The 21,670-nt window shown below is 38.2% G+C and overlaps 1 protein-coding gene across 1 annotated transcript in view; it reads right to left on the reverse strand.

Annotated features, from left to right (window-relative positions):
* TNNI3K (TNNI3 interacting kinase) overlaps positions 1–21,670 on the reverse strand; it is a gene marked incomplete at its 3' end in the record, with an annotated part of 285,722 nt that overhangs the window by 88,156 nt on the left and 175,896 nt on the right. The window contains exons 19-21 of the mRNA XM_082863164.1: positions 13,236–13,288; positions 12,866–12,918; positions 8,895–9,027 (exon numbers count right to left, since the gene is read on the reverse strand). Coding sequence (XP_082719290.1) covers positions 8,895–9,027; positions 12,866–12,918; positions 13,236–13,288 — 239 coding nt within the window. The remainder of the gene's footprint in view (positions 1–8,894; positions 9,028–12,865; positions 12,919–13,235; positions 13,289–21,670) is intronic.

The following is a 21,670-nucleotide window of genomic DNA, read 5'->3' on the forward strand; positions in this document are numbered from 1 at the left end:
AACTCTCTGGGAGATCCTAATTAAGCCAATTTGCCTCTGTGAGTATTAATTTCTCTAAATGTAAGATGAAGCAGTGAGGGCACACTGTAATGGTGACAAGTGTGGGCTTTGGGGACAAGAAGACATGACTTTAAGTCTTGACTACACCTCTTACCAGCATGTGATGTTGAGCATACATCTTATCCTAATAGAACCTGATCCACGGCTTATCGGCAGAATTAAAAGAGTCTTCATAGAGCATCTGTTGCATTGTTGGCTCTCAACAAGTGTTAGCTGTTATGGTTGCTTTAATTATTATCTACAGATCTAAGGCTCTGACTGATTCCTTTCAGTCTGAACCTAGAGAACTAGATATCAAAAATATTATTGTATATTTTCTATTCTGTTTAGATGAGAAATCTTAGTTCTTTGTGAGGTTTCTTTGAGCATGAATACCAAGTGAAACATTGCATTGAGTTACTGCAAATCACAAGGCTAAAAACCACCTCATTGGGTTTCCCTGGTGGCACAGTGGTTGAGAGTCCGCCTGCCGATGCACGGGACACGGGTTCGTGCCCCAGTCCGGGAAGATCCCACATGCCATGGAGTGGCTGCTCCCGTGAGCCATGGCCGCTGAGCCTGCGCGTCCAGAGCCTGTGCTCCGCAACGGGAGAGGCCACAACAGTGAGAGGCCCGCGTACCGCAAAAAGGAAAAAAAAAAAAAAAAAAAAGCACCTCATCTGTCATCAGTCCCAGTTTATAACGCAACGTGGCCATTATAGAAAGGATGACTATGCAGCTCTCCATGATGAACTTAATCAGCTTTATATTGCTTTTGGATAAATTGGTACTAGCTTCTGAATTCCTAAAGTTAACTTATCGCTTCCTCTCTTAGGTTTTATAAAAGTAAAAAAGAGAGAAATGAAGTACAATATATTGTTTGTAAGTTTTGACTAAGATAAAATTGCCAGAATTTTTTTTCTAGTTGGTGTGTATGTGTGTTCTAAAAAATACAATTGATTCTACTTCATAGTTTTTAATGGGCAGGGCTGTGGTGAGACAAAGCAAATGCATTCTACCATCCCAGCAAGAGCTAAGGCACATTCTTTGTTAAACTGACACTTTTCAGTGATGTATCACCAGAGCATACAGCATCTGAGAGAGACCATGAGATTGCAATCTTGAGATTGTACTAAGAATGGCTTAATTTTTTAAACCACATCCCATTCTCATTACAGACTGTCAGAAGAATAGATTAATTTGCACCATTGTCTGTTCTCATTGCAGTCTTTGTCAGTGTAATGAAGTATTGGCATGTTAACATCAGCTATTTTCATAGAAATATCACCATCCGTTGGACCGATTTGATCTTTCCAGTGATCTGTGTAGTGAGTGGCTGGCATTACTCTTCTCAGTGATAAACTGATAAAGATGTCAGCATAGCAAACATAGGATTTCAGAACTTTAGTTCACTCCTATTTTCCTATCACCTGTCAAAGCACAGTCCACATCATCAATGTGCTTATGCCCTTTGAGGGTATTACATTTAAGATGCTTTAGGATCCTAATTATATATGAGCAGAACATAATCATCTAATATTAAGCAGGTGTAGCAAATGCAAATGGCTATAAATATATGAGACCTGTGACATAACTAGGTCTCTAAATTACATTAATTCATAATTTTTAAAACCACCTGTGATACACAAAATGTCTGCAAGCCATATTTGGCTACTGGACTGCAGTTTGCAACTCTGAGGTAAAGCCTCAATATGAAGTTTCACCAGAATCTGGCTAGACTGAATCTGCAGATGTTCTTAATTTGCTGCCATGTCCCAGACTTAGAGTCTGGCATTAAGGAAACCCAGGACACTGAGCTGAGTTCTTGTGAACCAGATGGCACCACACATGAAAACAAAAGAAAAATAACAGGCTCTCTTCTTTGGCTGCAAACTATAATCTGAAAGTGATCCACAAAATTGGGTACCTGGTAATAAGGGAATGGGATTGGATAAAATACAGACTGATGGATTAATTCATCCCAGATTTCTTCTTTAGTTTTTCATGAGGTACCAAAGGAGACAGGCCCAGGAGAGAAATAAGCTATGGGAAGCAGGTGCTGGTTTCTTTTTTAAAAATGTATCCAGGACAGGTCTTGTTTGCCAGGTCATACCAGCTCCTTTTTCATCTTGCCTGGTTCTTGTCTCTCTGCTTGACTTCATAGCGTGGCTCCTTGCCCTTCTCTCTTCCTGTATCCATCATCCTCCTGCTGGCTAAGCCAGAAGCCTGGAAGTCCTCCTGGTCTCCTCCCTCTCCCTGGTGCTTCCACCTCAATATGTCCGCAAGTCCTGTTAAAATCTCTCAAAACCAGCCTCTCCTTTCTCTTCACTACCTTAGTTAAGATTTTATACATTCTCTTCTAGATTACCTGGTTCCTTGCCTCTGTTTCAAACTTCTCCAATCCAGCCTTTGCATTGTAGCAAGAGGGAGCGTTCTAAGATAATAGAGTTGTACTATTGCCCTGCTTAAAATTCTGCAGTGACTTCCATTGTTGACACAGAAGGCCCTTCACCATGTAGCTCTAGCTTTACATTTACAGCATGTATCTTGCTGCTGATTCCCTTGTATTCTCTGATTCATCGCTACTGAAAGATGTGTGAATCTCTCATGCTCTGCACCGTGCCCAGGCTGCTTTCTGCCAGGACGCCTTCACCATCTCCCCACTATTAACCAGTTAAATAGTACTCATCTTTTAAAGATGCAGTTCAGGTATCATCTGCTCTAAGAATCCTTCCCTGATTTACTTTCCCACCACCAGTCTGGGCAGGAGAGCCCTCGAAGGAGCAGCTGTTGCCCTCTGTGTTTCCCTCTAGCTGGGATTTACTCCGCTGACTGTACTTTTCTCATGCCGTCTCTGCACTACAAGGGAATGCCCTTTTCCTCTTTGTTTTCTCGCACAGTTTCTGGCCAGAACTGTGGATGGCTTAATATAATAATAATAGCTAATATTTATTGAGTGCTTACTGTTGCCAGACATCATTCCAAACCTTTGAGGCAAGTCCTACTAGTATCCCTGTTTAAAAAATAAAGACACTGAGGTACTGAAGTATAGCTTGGTTAAGCAGTTTGAGTAAGCTTGCAAGACTCATGCTCTTACACTTATGCCAAGTCTCTTTAGCCTGAAAAATATTTTCTTAAAAATTGAGTTAATTGCCAATATTTAAGACTCTTTCGATATCTGAACAAACACACAGAAATTAGTTGATATGGCAACAGTGAGCAAGCATCCCTATACTTCCTTCATGGCACTGTTTGGCTGGGGCTGGGTAGCAGCTGTCCCCTTGAGTCAGAGCATGTGATTTCCAGTTCATCACATTATCCTGCATCAAGGGTTTTCTTGCTTCCCCTGATCCTGTAGGCATTTGATCTTGTGACCCTTGGGACAGTGAATGTAATGACTTTTTCATTTTTTTCTAAACCTGAGATTATAAGGTTAATTTGAACATATACTATGTAAAAGAGACCCTAACTTCAAGTTCTTCTGAAGGCATACTCATCACTTGCATAGGAGTCAATGCTAATATTTGCATTCTATTTATATATTTCACCCAGGAGATAGGATTCTGTTAAATCCAGGAGGATAAGCCATGTGTAATGTTGCTACTCCCATAATTGATAATCCTGTCCCACACTGTAGTCATGGATTTGTTGCTCATTGTAAATGGCTAATATGTAGCTTATATTGAATCTGATCCTTCACATAATTTATTGCTGAACATTTGCTAGACTGCCTAACCACTGTGATGATATTAACAGCCTCAGTTCTTGATGCATGGTAACTGTCCAACTTTAAAAAATTCAGTGTCTATCATGAACAACCTCTTTTGCCAATAAAGTACTATAAATTCCAGTATCTGAGATATTGGATTCAAGTTATACTTAGGCAAGATATTTAACTGTTTTATTATATAATATTCTCCCTCCAAAAAGAGTATATATTCCTGAGGGCCCATGAGAGAGGGGATCTTTATCTTTTTGAACTATTCATTTTATAATTAGCAAAGGGTAACAAAGCAGAGAAAATTGCAAAGACACTGCACTTAACTGAATATTGAAGAATTAAGGAAGATATTTTTGGAAGAAGTAATATTTAAGCTAAGGCCTAAGAGTAAATTGGAGTTAGTATGATGAAAAGCGGGGAGGAGTGTGTCTGATAAACAACTAACATGTGCAAAGACACGGAAGTGAGAGGAAATGTGTCATGTTGGGGAAATGAAATAGTTCCCTGTGGCTGAACATAGAGGACAGGCTGCAAGTAGCAGGCAGTAGACCTGGGGAGGAAAGAAGAAGCATAACTATGGGGGCTTTGTAGATTGTTTTATGAAATTTTTTAAATCTTAAGAACAAAGGAAACACATTGAAGACTTTAAGTAAGGGGAGCCAAATAATCAAATTTGAGTATTTAGAAAGCTAAATGTAGTTATAGTATGGCAATTGGTGAAAAAAAGATGGTGAGCAAAACTAGAGACAAGGATACCATTTAAGATACTGTGCAGGATTCTACTTGTGAAATTATTATTGTGAAAGTAGCAGTGGAGAGCAAGATAAGTGGATAGATTTGAAAGATATTTAGAAAGGGGGATTGAAAGTAAGAAAACAAGTGAAAAGAAAAGGAAGGAAGGAAGGAAGGGAAGAAAGACAAAAAGGAGGAAAGAAGAAAGAAAAGAAGGAAAGAAAAATTAATGGTGACTTTGAAGTTTTTATATGGGCTCCCTGGAGAATGAGAACTCCACTCAAGCACAGAATCATAGGAAGCCTCGACCTTGTATTACAGTTTGCCCTTATCTTTCATCTTACAGTGCAGAGAGATTTCAATTGACAAAGTTCACAAAATCATCTCATTTGATCCTCACAGTAATCTCTGTGGAGTCATCATTAATTGCACTTACCAAAGAAACTGAGCTTGTGAAAGAGCCCAGAGGCCAGAGGAAATGCAACACATTCAAGGAAGCAAGGAAAGAAGGTTTGGAGTGGCTGGAGCATAGAAAGTGAAATGGTGCAAGCAAGGTCAGAGATACTGAATCATGTAGAGTGTTGCAGGACATAGTAAGAATTTTGAGATTTAATCCTAAGAACATGGGAAGCCATAGATGATTTTAAGCAATGGTCACATAATCAGGTTTGTTTTTAAAATGTCATTTTAGTGGATGTGTAGAGATTGGAGAGGAAGAGAAGAATAAAGAGAGAATGATCAAAGAGCTATTGCAGTAGTTAAAGTGATAAAGATGGCAGTTTGAACTAGAGTGGTGGTGGATAAAAATTTAGACGTAGATACGGGTATATACCTCACCAATTCTATTCAGTATTGTACTAGAAGTCCTTGCCTGTGTGAGAAAGCAAGAAAAAGATTTTAAATACACACATATTTGAAAGAAAGAAATAAAATTTTCTTTATTTATACATGCCCTAATCATCTATGTCCAAAATCCCAAAGAATGTACAAGAAAGGTACTTGAACTGATAAGTTAATTTAGCAAATTTGTAGGGTACTAGGTTGTTATTTAAAAATTAATCATGTCTGTATACTAGCAAAACACATTATACATTGAAATTTTAAAAAAAACATTTAAAATAGCATCAAGAAACACAAAATTCATAGAAATAATTTTAAAAATATATGTGTAAGGTTTCTATGATGAAAACTACAAACATGCTGATGACAGAAATCAGACCTAAATGAAGGGAGAGACATACTATGTTTATCAGTTGGAAGATTCAATATGCATAAGTTGTAAATTCTTCCCAAATTGCTCTACAAATTCACTGCACTTCAATCAAAATTCAAACAGGCTTTTTTTTTTTTGTAGAAATAGATAAGCTGGTTCTAAAATTTATACAGAAAAGCAAAAACCCTATAATAGCAAAAGCAATTTTAACAAAGAAGAGCAAATTTGGAGGATTCATAGTAAATGATTCTGAGATTTACTATAACTTATCAATGTATTGTAGTATTGGTATAAGGGTAGACTTATATCAATGGAACAGAATAGAGTCCACACATATGTGGTCAATTAATTTTTGACAATAGCACCAAAATAACTTAATGGATAAAGGAAAGTTTTTTAAACAAATCATGCTGAAAAATTGGGATCCATATTGAAAAATAAACAAATAAATTAACAAAAGGATAACAAACTCAACTTTTACCTTGTAGTGTTAAAAAAATAACCCTAATAAATCTTATAAATATAAAATCTAAACCTACAAGATTCCTGTGAGAAAACACAGGAGAAAAACTTTGTGATCTTGGGTGTGGCAAGAATAATTTAGACAGGATTCACAAAATATTTAAAAGTTTGATAAGGTAAACTTCTTTGAAATTAAAAAGTTTTGCTCTTTGAAAGACATTGGTAAGAATATGAAAAGGCAAATCACAGACTAGAGAAAAATACTTGCAAAACACATAGCAGATGAAAGATTTTACCTAGAATCTAAGAACTCATTAGTATATAAGATAATTTGAACAAATACTTCACCAAAGAAAGAGATATGAGCAGCAGATAAACTCACAAAAAGATTATCAACGTTATTAGTTATTAGAGAAATATAAAATAATACCACAATTATTTACCATTATATACCTGCTCAGATGGTTAATATTTTATCTTAAATAGACAATAAAAAAGTGCTGGCAAGGATGTGGATCAACTGAAATCCTCATACACTGCTGGTGGGAAGTCATAGTGGTACAAATGCCTTGGAAAAAATCTTACCATAAGATCTAGTAATTACCTCTTACGTGTTTATCCAAGAATAATGAAAACATCCACACAAAAACCTGAACGGTTTTGGCAATTATATTCATAATTGCCCTAAAGTGAGAATAACTCAAATGATCATCAACTTGTGAGTGGATGAATAAGTTGAGGTACATCAACACAATGGAATATTACACAGGAATGAAAAAGAATAAATTACCAATAAATGTACTAACATGTCTCCATTTATATGACATTCTGGAAAAGGCAAACCTGTAGGGACATAAATCAGATCAGTGGTTGCTAGGGGCTGGAGGTGGGAAAAGTGAATTGATTCCAAAGATGCATGGGGGCTTTTTGGAGTGACAGAAATGTTCTGTATTATGATTGTAGCTGTGATTATACTGTATATATTTGTTAAATATATATTTGTTAAAACTCATTGAAATGTTAGTCTAAAATGGTAAATTTTGCTACATAAGTGATACTACAACTTATACTATATAAGTTAAACCTGATTTTTAAAAATGACAATTGCAATAGTTTAAATGATGAAGATGGTGGCTTGAGCTAGGATGGTGGTAGATGACGGTAAGTAGTAGGTAGATCCAAGATGTCCTTAGGATGTAAAATCCACAGGAATGGATTGGATGTGAATGGATTGACACAGGAGGTGAGAGGAAGAGAGACATATCTCTCTCTTGTGAAAATACTACAATGTGTCTAGAATTATAGTGGATTTTTAACATATACTCATAAGCCTTACCAGAAAGCAAATTCTAAGAGGTAGAGAGATAGCAGCATATCAGAGCAAGACATTACAAATAGCAATTTTGGTCCAGTTCTAAATAGAGTCTTCTCATCCACCCTGTAATAAGGCCCAGATCTCATCATTTAAAACCATAAAAGCATATAGAGAAAGATTAGGACGATTAAATAAAGAGCATATAATTTGTGAAAAGTACTTTGTTAGACACTATGCAGAGTGTAATTAAAGACCATATGGTTATTAGGGGGAAAATGCCTTGAATAGACAATATGAGTTATGGCTTTTGCTCTGCACATGAGTACTAATAAATATTGTGATCCTGGTTAAGACTTTGAACTCGTGAGCATCCACATTTGTAAGATATGTCTTTCCCTAACATCCCTTTTGACTTGATCCATCTGATATATTGTGATAGGGTGGCCACTTAAGAAGCTTACAATACAATTCATTTAAAATTTATTTACGATTTAATTTGAAAACAACTTTTCAAGCATGGTAAGTTCCGGGGATGCAAAGTCAAGGAGTTTTTAGACTCACAGTGGATACAAGTAAGTAAACAGTGTGACAGTGCTGTTGTATCTACAAGAGCAACCCAAATAAAATGGAGAGAGAGATGCAAATAAAACTTACCTCAAATAGTTGTACATTTTTTCCTGTGATTAGATTCCCTACCTCTACCTTCTACATGTACACAGAGTATCATGCATATTATCAACAACAAAATTATAGGCTCACTCACAAAGTTCCATTTTTAGAATGCATCTATATATGTAATACAAAATTAGAAAAACCAATTCTCTTTTGTATAATGTGAGACAAGCAGAAAGCAGTCCTGATAGGTTATTTTTATGTGTTGCTACTTTCAGTTCACTCTTATATGCACATCAGAAAGGCACTTCTAAATCTAATCTCAAAAAGTAAATATTGCATTGTTCACATTATTTGTACCCACATTCCACACGGCCATTATCATTTGCTTGTTTTATTAACAACAGATACATCAAAGCCCTAAACTTTAATAATAAAATATGCCTACACTTCTGTGTGCCTGTATCTAAAACCACATAGTTATGGGCCATTAAGTTTTCTGGATTGGGCCACACCTTTAAACAATTTGAGACCGTTTCCTTACCTCTCACCTTGCCAATCCACCAAGAATAGTCATTTTGGGGAAAAAAAAATGTTTCTTGAATTTGTGAAAATGCACAGAACTCTGGAAATCAGAGAAACTTCTTTTTTTTTTTTTTTTGCCTCACCCCGCGTCTTGCAGGATCTTAGTTCCCCGACTAGGGATTGAACCCACACCCTTGGCAGTGAAAGCACAAACTCCTAACCACTGGACCTCCAGGGAATTCCCTCAGAGAAACTTTAATTGAGGCATGGCTTACCTGGCTTGAGATGAGCAAACGGAATTTCGCCGGTGAGAAGTTCCCACAGACACAGAGCATAGCTGAAGACGTCAGCTTTGATGGTGTAGCGTGTACACTGTGTGAACACCTCAGGAGCCATCCAGCGGAGGTTCTGTGGGTCAAGAAACATCCACAAGTCATGTACCAAGTGCTTAGTTCTTCTACTGTAGAATAGTGTTCTTCTTAGTGAGGATTTGTTAAGTGTTCTCTCGAAGTTCTCAAAAATATAAACTTAAAATAACATCGATACTGCCCTCAGTGTGCGCAATAAACCGGCCCGTTCATACAAAAACAGTGTGTTTACTGCTGCTGTTTAGTTTTTTAAAGGGCATTTTCTTTTTATCATTGGAAGATCATGAAATCCATAATTCTTTCCAAAATATTGTAACAATATTAATCACCAAGTAACACTGCCTCTTATGAAATGATGATCACAGCAGCAGCAATTTTTTGTGTAACTCTGAGCATCTTTCCCCTGGAAGCCTTACAAGCTTCTGAATAGCCATCCATGGGTTCATCCAAGAACTCTATGCCTCCCTGGGGGTGAGTCACGCACTGTGGGAGGAAGCTTCCCTCCTTTAGAGCTTCAGGTTGTAGTTTAGGAAGTCACTAAATTAGACCCATAAATAGTGCCCTGATGACTGAAGAGAGAAACGGCCTGAGGGTAGTGCCCAGAATATTCGTGTGAAGCAGATTCCTCACTGGCAGGATCAGGTCTGCCCCATCTCCTTTGTTTGCCCAGCAGTGTTATTTCTGAATGCTGTTTGCGCCATATTCCAGAAAGCAAGCCCATAAAACGTTACGAGTTTCCCTGTACAAAGGTCTACCCTCATGTTTTCACGGCATCATTTACACCCTTTTTACATGCAGTTATGTATTTTTAATTTTTAAATATAAGTTTCCGTTTAATTTTTAAATATAAGTTTCCGTTCTGGGATGCATAAATTTGGTTTATTTGTGGTTTAGGAAAAAAAGGACTAGATTTTGAGTTAGGAGATGCAAATTCTAGTTTTGGCTCTACTGCAGACTATTTGGGCAGTTCTGGGAAAGTCTCCTATGCTTCCTGGACCTCAGATTCCTCAAGGGCAAGACTGAGGAGGCAGCCCCTTCCAGCTCTAAAACCCCATGGCTTCATAGCTATATCAATGGATTTTGCCAAATACCTGCTTTCTTTGTATTTCCACTGAAAGAAACCAGTATTCTTTTATTACTCCTAGTGAAATTCTGTGTGTAGTGTTGCCTGCTGATAATTCTTTTGAAGTGTCTACATTATTTTGAAGTCATGCATAATTGCACCTTTCCAAGAATATCTTCATTTCGATTATGGTGCTTATATGCAATTCTTCCACACGAGCTTTCACATTCCAAATAGCCTCCATTTATATAGCATATTATGTGTTGTGTCACAACATTGCATAAGGGGGAGTAGGCATACAGTATGGCCATTTTTTTCACGAGGGGCGGGTAATAGAGTAATTAGCAAACTTACATAAGGCCACATAACTAGTAAGAAAGAAAATAACCTTCAAAATAAATCTAGAGTAGTGCTGTGCTTAAAGACTCCACTGCTAGGATAAAGGAATATTACTTGCTATTGGTGAAATTCAATTCAATTCCATTTGACAAAAGGTTATTTAGTCAGAGAGTCTCAACTGGCTGCATTTTAGAATCACCTAGGGGAACTTTTAAAAGATACACGTACCCAAGATCAACCTCAGGCCAGAGAGATCAGAATTGCTGGGGGTTGGATTCCAGTAAGGATGCTTTTACAAAGTTTCCAAAGTGATTTCAATGTGCAGCCATGGTTGAGATCCACTGAGTTAGCTATCTCTATGTTAAAGGTACTAGATGAGATCTGTTTGTCCTGTCAATAAAGGACTCACTCTTCCCACCTCTCATCTCCTACCATTCTCCTCCTTGCTTACTCCACTCCAGTCACTCTGGCCTTGAACACACAAAGGACTCTCCTGCCTCAGGGCCTCTGATATTACTGTTCCCCCTTCTACACTGCTCTTCTCCTCTCATGGATAACTCCACCATAGGTCTCTTATCAAACGTTATCTTTCTCTTTCTCTCATCTAAATGGCTCCCCCTATCACTCTCCATTCATATACTCTGCTTTGTTTTTTCTTCATAACACATCACCGTCTGGTATATATTTTGTTAATTTGTTCAACGTTTATCTTCTTCTATTAGAATATTAGCTCCATAAACACAAGAACTTTGTTCACTGCAATATCCCCAGTTCCTTAGAATGTCTGGCATCTAGTAGGTATTCCATAAATACTTGTTGAATGAATGAGTGAAATTTAATTGGGGAAACCAGCATGCTTAATCCTACTTACAATACAACATGGTCCATGATGTCGTTCCTGCCCTTCCTCTCTTAACTCATCTCTCATTTTGTCTTCCTCACACAGAGCATGCCAACAATGCCAAGCTATCTGAAGTCCCCAGGAGGTCTGGTTTTTCTCATCCTCCCCAGTGCCTTTGTTCATGCTGTTGTTCACTCTGTCTGAATTTATTTATCCCTATTCATTCCACCTGAGCTCCCATGATGCTTTGTCACATCTCTGTCACTGAACGTCCCCACTGCTTTCAATCTTATCTGCTTATTACTATGTTTTTTCCAACAGAAAATGAGTTACTTGAGATCAAGGACTAAGCTTTTATTTGCATTTTGTATTCCTGGCCCTTTGCACGATGCCTGACACACTGTAGGTCCTTGATAAATGTTTGTTGAGTGAGTCAGAGTACTACCTAGCAGTGCAAACAAAGTGCTACAAAAGCACAGAGAGAAAAGTGTGTGGGGAGGAGAAGGGGGGGAGGAAGTTTATGGGAGGGAAGTTACTTAAAATGGATACAATTTCCTGGGCCATGCAAGATGAGTAGACTTCCTCCAGGTGGGGTACAGTGAAGGGCTTCATGGGCAGAGAATATGATGCTGGCAGAGTCACAGGGCTGTGAAAGTGAATGAAATGTTTGGGGAATAGCCAGATGGCTTGTATGCCGGGGGCATAAGGGACTTGAGAGAAGTTTAGTGGGAGAGGAGGTCGCAGAGGAGCCTTGGGGTCACATCTGGCGGGGGGGTATAACATTTTAAGCATCATTGATGGTTTATAGGAAGAAGTGAATTGTCAGAACACAACACTTGGCTGATGTTGCAAAGAATGAACTGGAAGAAAGGACTGTAGTTAGAAGCCTAGAGCAATGGTCCAGAAAAGAGATGGAGAGGACCCAAACTGAGGCAGTGGTAAATGAGAATTTGGGATGAACTTTAATAAAGAAAAGGAATAGAAACAAACAGAAAAAGTGATTGAGCAGTGTGTAAGCAGAAGCAGGAAAAGGAAGGAACAGAAAATTAGCCCAAGCTTGGATAATTAAATAACACAGCTAGTCCAGAAAGAACAGTGCACTTCTTTGTGCGGAAGGGATGGGAGAAGGCACATGATGAACCTAATTGCAGACATTTTGAGTACAATTATGCTTGCTTCAGATGTTAGCATTTATATTTTTCTTAAACATTAATGCTTGACTATATCACCTATTGCCTTACAATGTTAAAATGGAAAACTGTGAATTGTTAGTAGATACGGGTAAACTATGGATTTTATGGTTACCTATTAAATGTTAACTCTACCACTTAATAAGGAGATCTAAACATGAATGCCAATTATCCATGCCTGCCATGTACTTTTCGATTATATTTGAAACAAATTCTGTTATTTTTTCTGTAACATTTTCCAAATATATATCTAATCTATTTCTCTAACAGAGCCTTGAAATAGTTCTTTTGGGGGCTTACTGAAAATAGAAACATAAAACATTATCCCGCCCTTGGGAGAATGACATTTCTTCCAGTTGAAGCTGCTTTCATCTCCCTTCTTCTCATGCTGAGTTTACACATTTCAATTGTTTCATAATTATAGGGAACACGAACAGCAACAAACCCCAGGTTGTTTTGTCATGTTGTCTTCATCCAGAGACTGCAGAAATCTTGATTCTGAGGGAAACAGAAAACAAATTAATGTCAAAGGAAATATTTTAAAACCAAGGTCAAAGATTACAGCTAAAAGTTTGAAATCCCAAGAAACCTCTATCTTATTTAAATTTTCACTTCCTTTCTTTTAGCTGAGAATATGAAAGAGGAAAAACCGAAATAAATGATATACTTTTAAAATTCATTGAAATATGAATGACTTAGAGAAGTATAGCTGTCAGTGTGAAATCCATTTTCAGATTCATCACATAATATCAGCACCAATGAGTAATGGAGAAAGAAACGGATGCCATTTTGGGCATTATTCATGGAAATCTCACCTCCAAAATCTGCCACCACAGCATGCCCATCCTCATAGAGAAGAATATTGTGACTGTAAAAAAAAAAAAAAGTAGATATTGAGTATACTATTTCCTAATCTGAATGGCCTCTCAATGAAGAGGACGCTAATCATCACTTGTTTTCCCCAGAGGATAAATGACTCCCAAAAGGCTAACAGACATCTCAGATTAGTGACTCTGGTTTTCTTAGTTTTGCTAATCTGAAAGGAATGTTTATAAAATGTGGTCATTTTATATCTGACTTTGAAAGTATACAAAGTATTCTACTTTAGATAAACCTTCTAAACATGTCAAAAAGACCCATTAGCTGAAGATCAGTTTTTCAGCTCTTTGAAGTTCATTCGTTAATAAAATTTGGCTACAGGCAATAGTAAAATGTACCTGTGAGCATATCAGAGTCAGAGCAAAGGAATAAGCTTGCTAGAACCCTAGGCTTATAAGGACAGTTCAAGGCAGCACCTGACATGAATAGGAAAAGGACTCTTTATGGACAATGTCTTGGTCATTATGTTCTAGCTAGAATCCCAGGACAAAGAAGTGTTTTTAAGGCCTGTGAAATGAGGCTGGCTAATCTACTTTTTAAGGTCTTGGAGAGGAAAACATATAAAGGTCTTCAAAGTCTCCTTTCCAAACCAGAATTCAAGCTAGATCAAGGCTATCTTTTTCAAGAAGTAAATCAAGGCTGGGGCAGTCCAAAGAGAGGTCATTCCTCCCACATATTGGTGAACTGAGTTGTGGGATACCTTAGGACAAATGTGTTGTGACCCAAGATTGCCTTTGAGTGTTTCTTACTGAATGCCTTTTTTTATGCTTATTTCACATTTGGCTTCTAAATGAGTCATTTCAGCATTAGGAGATCTCCTACTGGGTTTCTTTTAGTGCACATAGGCCATACTATATTAATTTATCTGCTCTATACTTAATTGTTTTGCTTCATGATCAAAAAAGGAAAATTTTATTATTTTCTAGTCCCAAATAAGTCCAGTATGATATTGAACCATTTATATAAGTGCTTCCAGGTGCTGAGTTGAGCTTTATAAGAAAGTTAGTTTTGAACTTCTCTTGTATCATAAATGAATTTTACTTTTACGGTATACACTTAATCCTCTTTTCAACTACCAAAAATCTAGAATGTGTTCAAGATTTTTTTTGCTTGGAAGAGCTCAGTGTAGAAGTAACATAGGGTGTTGAAACAAAAACCCCAATATGTTCTCTTTAGCTGTAAATTACCAATTAATACATGCTATGAGAATGACACTATCATGATAAAGAACTCTACAGCATCAGGAACTCTCTGGAAGTTCAAAGGCAGCAAGAAGAATGCATCAAAATGCTGTACCACTAGATTCCTTGAAGGATTTAGGTGACTTCCTGTACCACAATCCCTTAGCCTATCAAAGGATAATGAGTGTTACATTTCATAGATATCATTAAAACACATGCTGAACATGAATCACCAGTCAAATTAAATGATTATATGTATAGTACCCTATCCATTAATTTAATTTTGATTCAAATTAATTATCTAGAACAATGGTTATCAAAACAATTAGCAGCATATTCTCAATATAGAAAACAGATTTGTAAATGGAGCTGCCTTAGTTAAACACAGGGAAAGGCTCACAGAACCCCTACTTAAGCTTCACCTTTTCCAAAAATAGCAGTCCTTGAGGCAATAGCTTAAAACTATGCATGTAGAGAAGCCCCCAAATAAGTTACATGTCTAGGAAATATTTTGTTTATTCATTTGTTTGTTTAAATTTCTCTAAAGTAAATATTTTATGTTATGACAATACCAGCTAACTGGAGCTGGGGTAGTGAAATGTTTAGCAAAATTTTACTCTTCTAGCAAAAGAAACAAGTGAATTTGGTCACTGGGCTGCCCAGTGCTTCCTGGTATGAAAGAGGCAGGATGTCTCAGGATGCAGGGATTATGCTCATTGTTGTATCGCCATCATTTTTAGCATGTGCTTATTTTTGGCACACTGCTTATACTCCTTATCACTCAATAACCATTTCTTGAACAAATAAAAGAAACTTAAAATAGAGAGTCACAAGTTTGGAAGGGTAAAGATTACATTAGTTAATCAGCAAGTACTTATTGAATATCATTCATCATTCTATAAATATTTAAAATTCATAGACTCATATGATTGGAAGATAAATTAGAACTAACCTAGTTTAACCCTCTTAGCTCCAGAGGAGGAGTACAAAGCTCAGAGAATTTAAGTGTATCAACAGACATTATATAAGTAGCTAGTGGCAGAGAAGATATAGAATCCACTTCATCTAGGCCAGCATTTCAGATTTTAGAAAAGTGCCTGGCAAATAGTAGGTGATCAGTGAATTTTATGAATTATTCTTGTGTCATATTATGAACCTTTCCCCAAAGCATACTATTTACTTTCTCCACATTATCAAGACACACTGTTTGTGGGAATGCATATTGGTACAGCCACTACGGAGAACAGCATGGAGGTTCCTTAAAAAATAAATCACAGCAATATCCTTTTTGACCCACCTCCTAGAGAAATGGAAATGAAAACAAAAATAAACAAATGAGACCTAATGAAACTTAAAAGATTTTGCACAGCAAAGGAAACCATAAATAAGATGAAAAGACAACCTTCAGAATGGGAGAAAATATTTGCAAATGAAGCAACGGACAAAGCATTAATCTCCAAAATTTATAAGCAGCTCATGCAGGTCAATATCAAAAAAACAAACAACCCAATCCAAAAATGGGCAGAAGACCTAGACAGACATTTCTCCAAAGAAGATATACAGACTGCCAACAAACACATGAAAGAATGCTCAACATCATTAATCATTAGAGAAATGCAAATCAAAGCTAAAATGAGATATCATCTCACACCAGTCAGAATGGCCATCATCAAAAAATCTACAAACAATAAGTGCTGGAGAGGGTGTGGAGAAAAGGGAACACTCTTGCACTGTTGGTGGAATGTAAATTGATACAGCTACTATGGAGAACAGTATGGAGGTTCCTTAAAAAACTAAAAATAGAACTACCATACAACCCAGCAATCCCACTACTGGGCATATACCCTGAGAAAACCATAATTCAAAAAGAGTCATGTATCACAATGTTCACTGCAGCTCTATTTACAATAGCCAGGACATGGAAGCAACCTAAGTGTCCATCGACAGATGAATGGATAAAGAAGATGTGGCATATATATACAATGGAATATCACTCAGCCATAAAAAGAAACAAAATTGAGTTATTTGGAGTGAGGTGGCTGGACCTAGAGTCTGCCATACAGAGTGAAGTAAGTCAGAAAGAGAAAAACAAATACCATATGCTAACACATATATATGGAATCTAAAAAAAAAAAAAAGTGGTCATGAAGAACCTAGGGGCAAAATGGGAATAAAGATGCAGACCTACTAGAGAATGGACTTGAGGACATGGGGAGGGGGAAGGGTAAGCTGGGACAAAGTGAGAGAGTGGCATGGACATATATACACTACCAAATGTAAAATAGATAGCTAGTGGGAAGCAGCCACATAGCACAGGGAGATCAGCTTGGTGCTTTGTGACCACCTAGAGGGGTGGGATAGGGAGGGTGAGAGAGAAACACAAGAGGGAGGGGATATGGGGATATATGTATATGTATAACTGATTCACTTTGTTATAAAGCAGAAACTAACACACCATTTTAAAGCAATTATACTCTAATAAAGATGTTTAAACAAAAACCTAAAAACTAAAAATAGAGCTACCATATGATCCAGCAATCCCACTCCTGGGCATATATCTGGAGGAAACCATAATTTGAAAAGAAACATCCCAATGTTCATTGAAGCACTATTTACAATAGCCAGGACATGGAAGCAACATAAATGTCCATCAACAAAGGAACGGATAAAGAAGATGTGCTACATATGTACAGTGGAATATTACTCAGCTATAAATAGGAACAAAATAATGCCATTTGCAACACCATGGATGGAACAACAGATTGTCATACTGAGTGAAATAAGTCAGACAAAGAAAGACAAATATCATACAGTATCGCTTATATGTGGAATCTAAGAAAAAAGGTACAAATGAACTTATCTACAAAACAGAAATAGAGTTACAAATGTAGAAAAAAAACATATTTACCTGGGCATAAGAGGTGGGGAGGGACAAATTGGGAGATTGGGATTGACATATACACACTACTATATATAAAGAAGATAACTAATAAGGACCTACTGTGTAGCACATGGAACTCTACTCAATACTCTGTAATGGCCTATATGGGAACAGAATCTAAAGAAGAGTGGATATATGTATATGTATAACTGATTCACCTTGCTGTATGCCTGAAACTAACACAACATTGTAAATTAACTCTACGCTAATAAAATTTTTTTGAAAAGTGTCAAGTTTGTAGGATATTCCCTACAGAGGTTTTTCCTATATCTACGGTTTAAGTCAAAACCTTAGATAACTAACTGAATTTTAGGATAACACAAACTCAATAGCAATGTTAATTACCCTTGCTAACTTGACTTTGCCTTAGAAACTTCAGCCTTCTTAATACCACTTCTTTGACGACCTGAACCTTGAGAGAAGAATAACAATAAAACATACAAAGAAGGATAACTCAAGGTCTTTTTTTTTTTTAGCTTTTCTTCTTTTCTTATTTCTCCAGTGGCTTTCAAATAACAACGGTTGCTTTTGCTTGGGTTTCCCAGCAAAGAGAGATCAAGATAAAAGCATATAAATATATGCTAACATTGGACTGATTTAGCAATCATAAAGCAATGTGATGATGGAGGCAGCAACTAAAGCAAATCATCCAGAAGCCAAGGAATGCCACAGCTTCTGGAAGCTGGAAGAAGCAAGAAACTGATTCACCTCTAGAGCCTGAAGAAAGTACTGTCTCTGATGATTCCTTGAGTTTAGCCCAGGAAAACTGATTTTGATCCTCTGACTTCCACAAATGTAAAAGAATAACTATATGTTGTTTTTAAAAAAGGACACTATGAGAGATGCAAAGTGATGAACATTATAGATTCCATCCTCAAAGACCTTAAATTCAGCTCACGAAAGCTTAGATGAGTGTGGGTAACATAAGAATTCAAAGAAAACAGTGGAGTTATAAAAGAAATTAGCTTTGGGCTTCCCTGGTGGCGCAGTGGTTGAGAGTCCGCCTGCCGATGCAGGGGACACAGGTTCATGCCCCGGTCCGGGAAAATCGCACATGCCGCGGCTGGGCCCGTGAGCCATGGCCGCTGAGCCTGCGCGTCCGGAGCCTGTGCTCCGCAACGGGAGAGGCCACAACAGTGAGAGGCCCGCGTACCACAAAAAAAAAAAAAAAAAAAAAAAGGAAATTAGCTTTGAAGTGGGCCTCAAGGAACAGTCTACAAATATCGGCTGAGAGCTGATCATGTGCCAGGAAATTTCCTATACACTGGGATATAGTGGTGACCAAGACAGGCAAAGAGCTTATGAGCTTACAATGCAGTGAGGAAGAAATGAGGCTGAGACAAAGGGGGAAAGAAGTGTAGGTCAGGGAAAATCTTGGTAAAGGCCAAGAGTTGGGAATGTGTGCAGTCTGTAAGAGGAGTAAAAGAAGGATGTACTTACTAACTTGGAGACTACATGCTGGAGTGTCATGGGGGGAAACTGAGCGGAGGTGGTGTTGGATTACAAGGGAATTTGAAAGCCAGGGAGGGAATTCCAGGCTTGACACAAAAAGCTAGCAGGTTTTTATACATAGGGTGCAATGCTCTAAAAGCAAGGGACTAGTGTTCAAAAATAATCTGAGGTACTGAAAGACAAAAGTAATAAGGTAAAGTGGAGAACAAAACAAAACAAAAAAAATAGGATGAATCCATCAAAATATTTGAAAGAAGTGTTTAGATCTTGGGACAGCTTAGATATAGAGAAAAAAAGGGAACAAAAAACTTAGGATCGGGCTTCCCTGGTGGCGCAGTGGTTGAGAGTCCGCCTGCCAATGCAGGGGACACGGGTTCGTGCCCCGGTCCAGGAGGATCCCACATGCCGCGGAGCAGCTGAGCCTGTGAGCCATGGCCGCTGAGCCTGCGCGTCCGGATCCTGTGCTCCACAACGGGAGAGGCCACAACAGTGAGAGGCCCGCGTACCGCAAAAAAAAAGAAAACTTAGGATCATCTTCAACTTTTCCAGTTTGGAATACTTAAGCAGAAAGCAATAACATATCCAAATTGAAATGGCTGTCTTACTAAAAATCCTGTGAATTTTTTATGAAAAGTATAGTGGCTGACTTGGGAGGCTAAGGAACTTGACTAAAGTCATTTTTGTGCTTGGCAAGATTGGACTCACCAGATAAATAGCTATTATTTTTACTAAACTGAAATAACATTCAAAGTGAACTCTTTTGTCCCTAACAAACAATAGCAAATTAAACAAAACAAAGATGTAGTGACAATTTAGGAACATAAGGACAATGTGAGTTCATAGCAGCAAATGGGGCCAAATGTCAAAAAGGATGCTGTGAAAATGTCATTGCAGAATGAGAGCACTTTGGGAAGTGCTGGAATAAAATGAAATGTTCTCTTCACCTCAAGATAGTCTTTTGGATCTGTCCATTTCTTCTTTAAATGCTCAGTAACAAAGAAAACTAATTTTTAGAACTACCTCTAAGATTCACCCATTAATTTTTTAGTTTAGTGCTAAGCCATACTTCCTATCTAGAGTGAAGCAAATGGAGGGGGACAAGTAAGGATGAAGTTGATGGAATCTGTGCTAATTAGTGACAGCACAAATGCCTCCTGATGGGTGTCATATCAGAGTCAGAGAGGTAATCTGACAGGTCACTGGCATTGGAGCGGAGGGTTCCTAGGGAAAGGGCTGACCTGGGAGCTGGGATAATAGAAGTGGTGTGATAATTATTAGTGATGAGCTCAAGGGTTTATTACTGAGATATGTCGTGAACTGCAAGTTTTGAGAAGGGTGAGAATAGTGGAAGTTGTGGGAGTCATGTGACAGTAACAGAAAGGGTGGTAGTAAAGAGAGAAGGGATTAAATATTGCGTGAGAGCCTCCTGTGGGCACACGCCGGTGCTTTCAAGATTTTTACGTTCCTCCTGGAGCCACTTTGTGGTTGGTATTAGCATACTTCTTCTACAGATGGATAATGGAGGCTCAGAGCGGTTATGTAAGATGGCCAGTATCACAGCTGGTAAGAGGTGAATCCAGCAGTCAAATTTCAGTCTCCAAAGTCTGCCCTTCTTAGGAGAAGCTGACCCTTGCATCCTCTGGATGGGCCCTGAGGAGCCCAAACTGCTACGGCTGGATTTCTGGACAGATATTCCAGAAATTTTGCTTGGGTGAAGAATGGTCTACCAACTAGTGTCTAAAATACCTGTGTTCAGTGTATGACTGTAAGGTCATAAGACTGAAGTAACAAGCTACATGGAAAGTAATCTAGTACACCTCTGTACCACTAAGACACAGCAGGCAAAGACTAACCTTCCTCCCTCCCAGAGTGTGATTAATGTGTCATACATAGGACGGAAGCACAGTCACTGTGAACGGGTACTTGCAATCCGACCTGGGAAATAAGCCAGGCATATGAGGAGTGTCAGTGGCTTGGAAGCTATCATCAGGATCAAAAGAGAGAAATAAAAGAAAGGCGATGGGAATTCTGAGACTTCCTCTCCCCCAGAACACCATTTGGGAGGTTCATTTTTATTTCTTTGCTTTTGTGGGAGGTTCTGGGGAGTGAGTCTGCTGTTATATCTGATGCTTTACAGAGCACCTTCATGCACATGGTCACATTTGGTGGAAACAGTTGAGTCAGACCCTTTTAATTTGAATTTGATAAAGAAACCTGTCAGTAACTGCTGGCACTAGCACCTTAACCCCAATCCTACCACCTGGGAAAGGAATCCAGGGGAGGTAAGGGGCAGGAGATCAGATAGACTACCCCGAGAGGAAGGCAGAGAACAGCTACTATAATACACCAATCTGTACACACAAGAGCGCCCACGCCCACCGGCACACACTGCTTGCCTTCTAAACTCTCCAGACACGTGGTTAAGGGCGAAGTGTCACTGAGGAGCGCTCTCCAGATAGCAGGGAGTTTGGTAAAACCATTAAAGGAAGTTAAGCAGATAAAGGTCAACTGGTCCTTAATTCTTACAGCGATTTTTTGGCATTTCTGGATTTAACACTTGGACTTAATCTAAGTGAGTATGATTTTAAAAGCCCATGTTATTTGCTAACTTGTGATTTTGTTGTTACAAGTGAGGCTTACGTTCAGAAGCAAGCTCTTTGGCTGACAAGTGTGCCGGGTCAACCTGGCAGTGTCAGCAGCTGAAACGGCTTTCTTGCTGCCCTGGGTCATCCTGTGTTGTAGGAGAAATGATAAGCTGCAATCATGGTCACCCCTGTGAGCACTGCTCAGCTTTACT

The sequence above is a fragment of the Leucopleurus acutus genome (genome assembly GCF_964270905.1).
Source record: "Leucopleurus acutus genome assembly, chromosome: 2".
Classification (NCBI taxonomy): domain Eukaryota; kingdom Metazoa; phylum Chordata; class Mammalia; order Artiodactyla; family Delphinidae; genus Leucopleurus; species Leucopleurus acutus.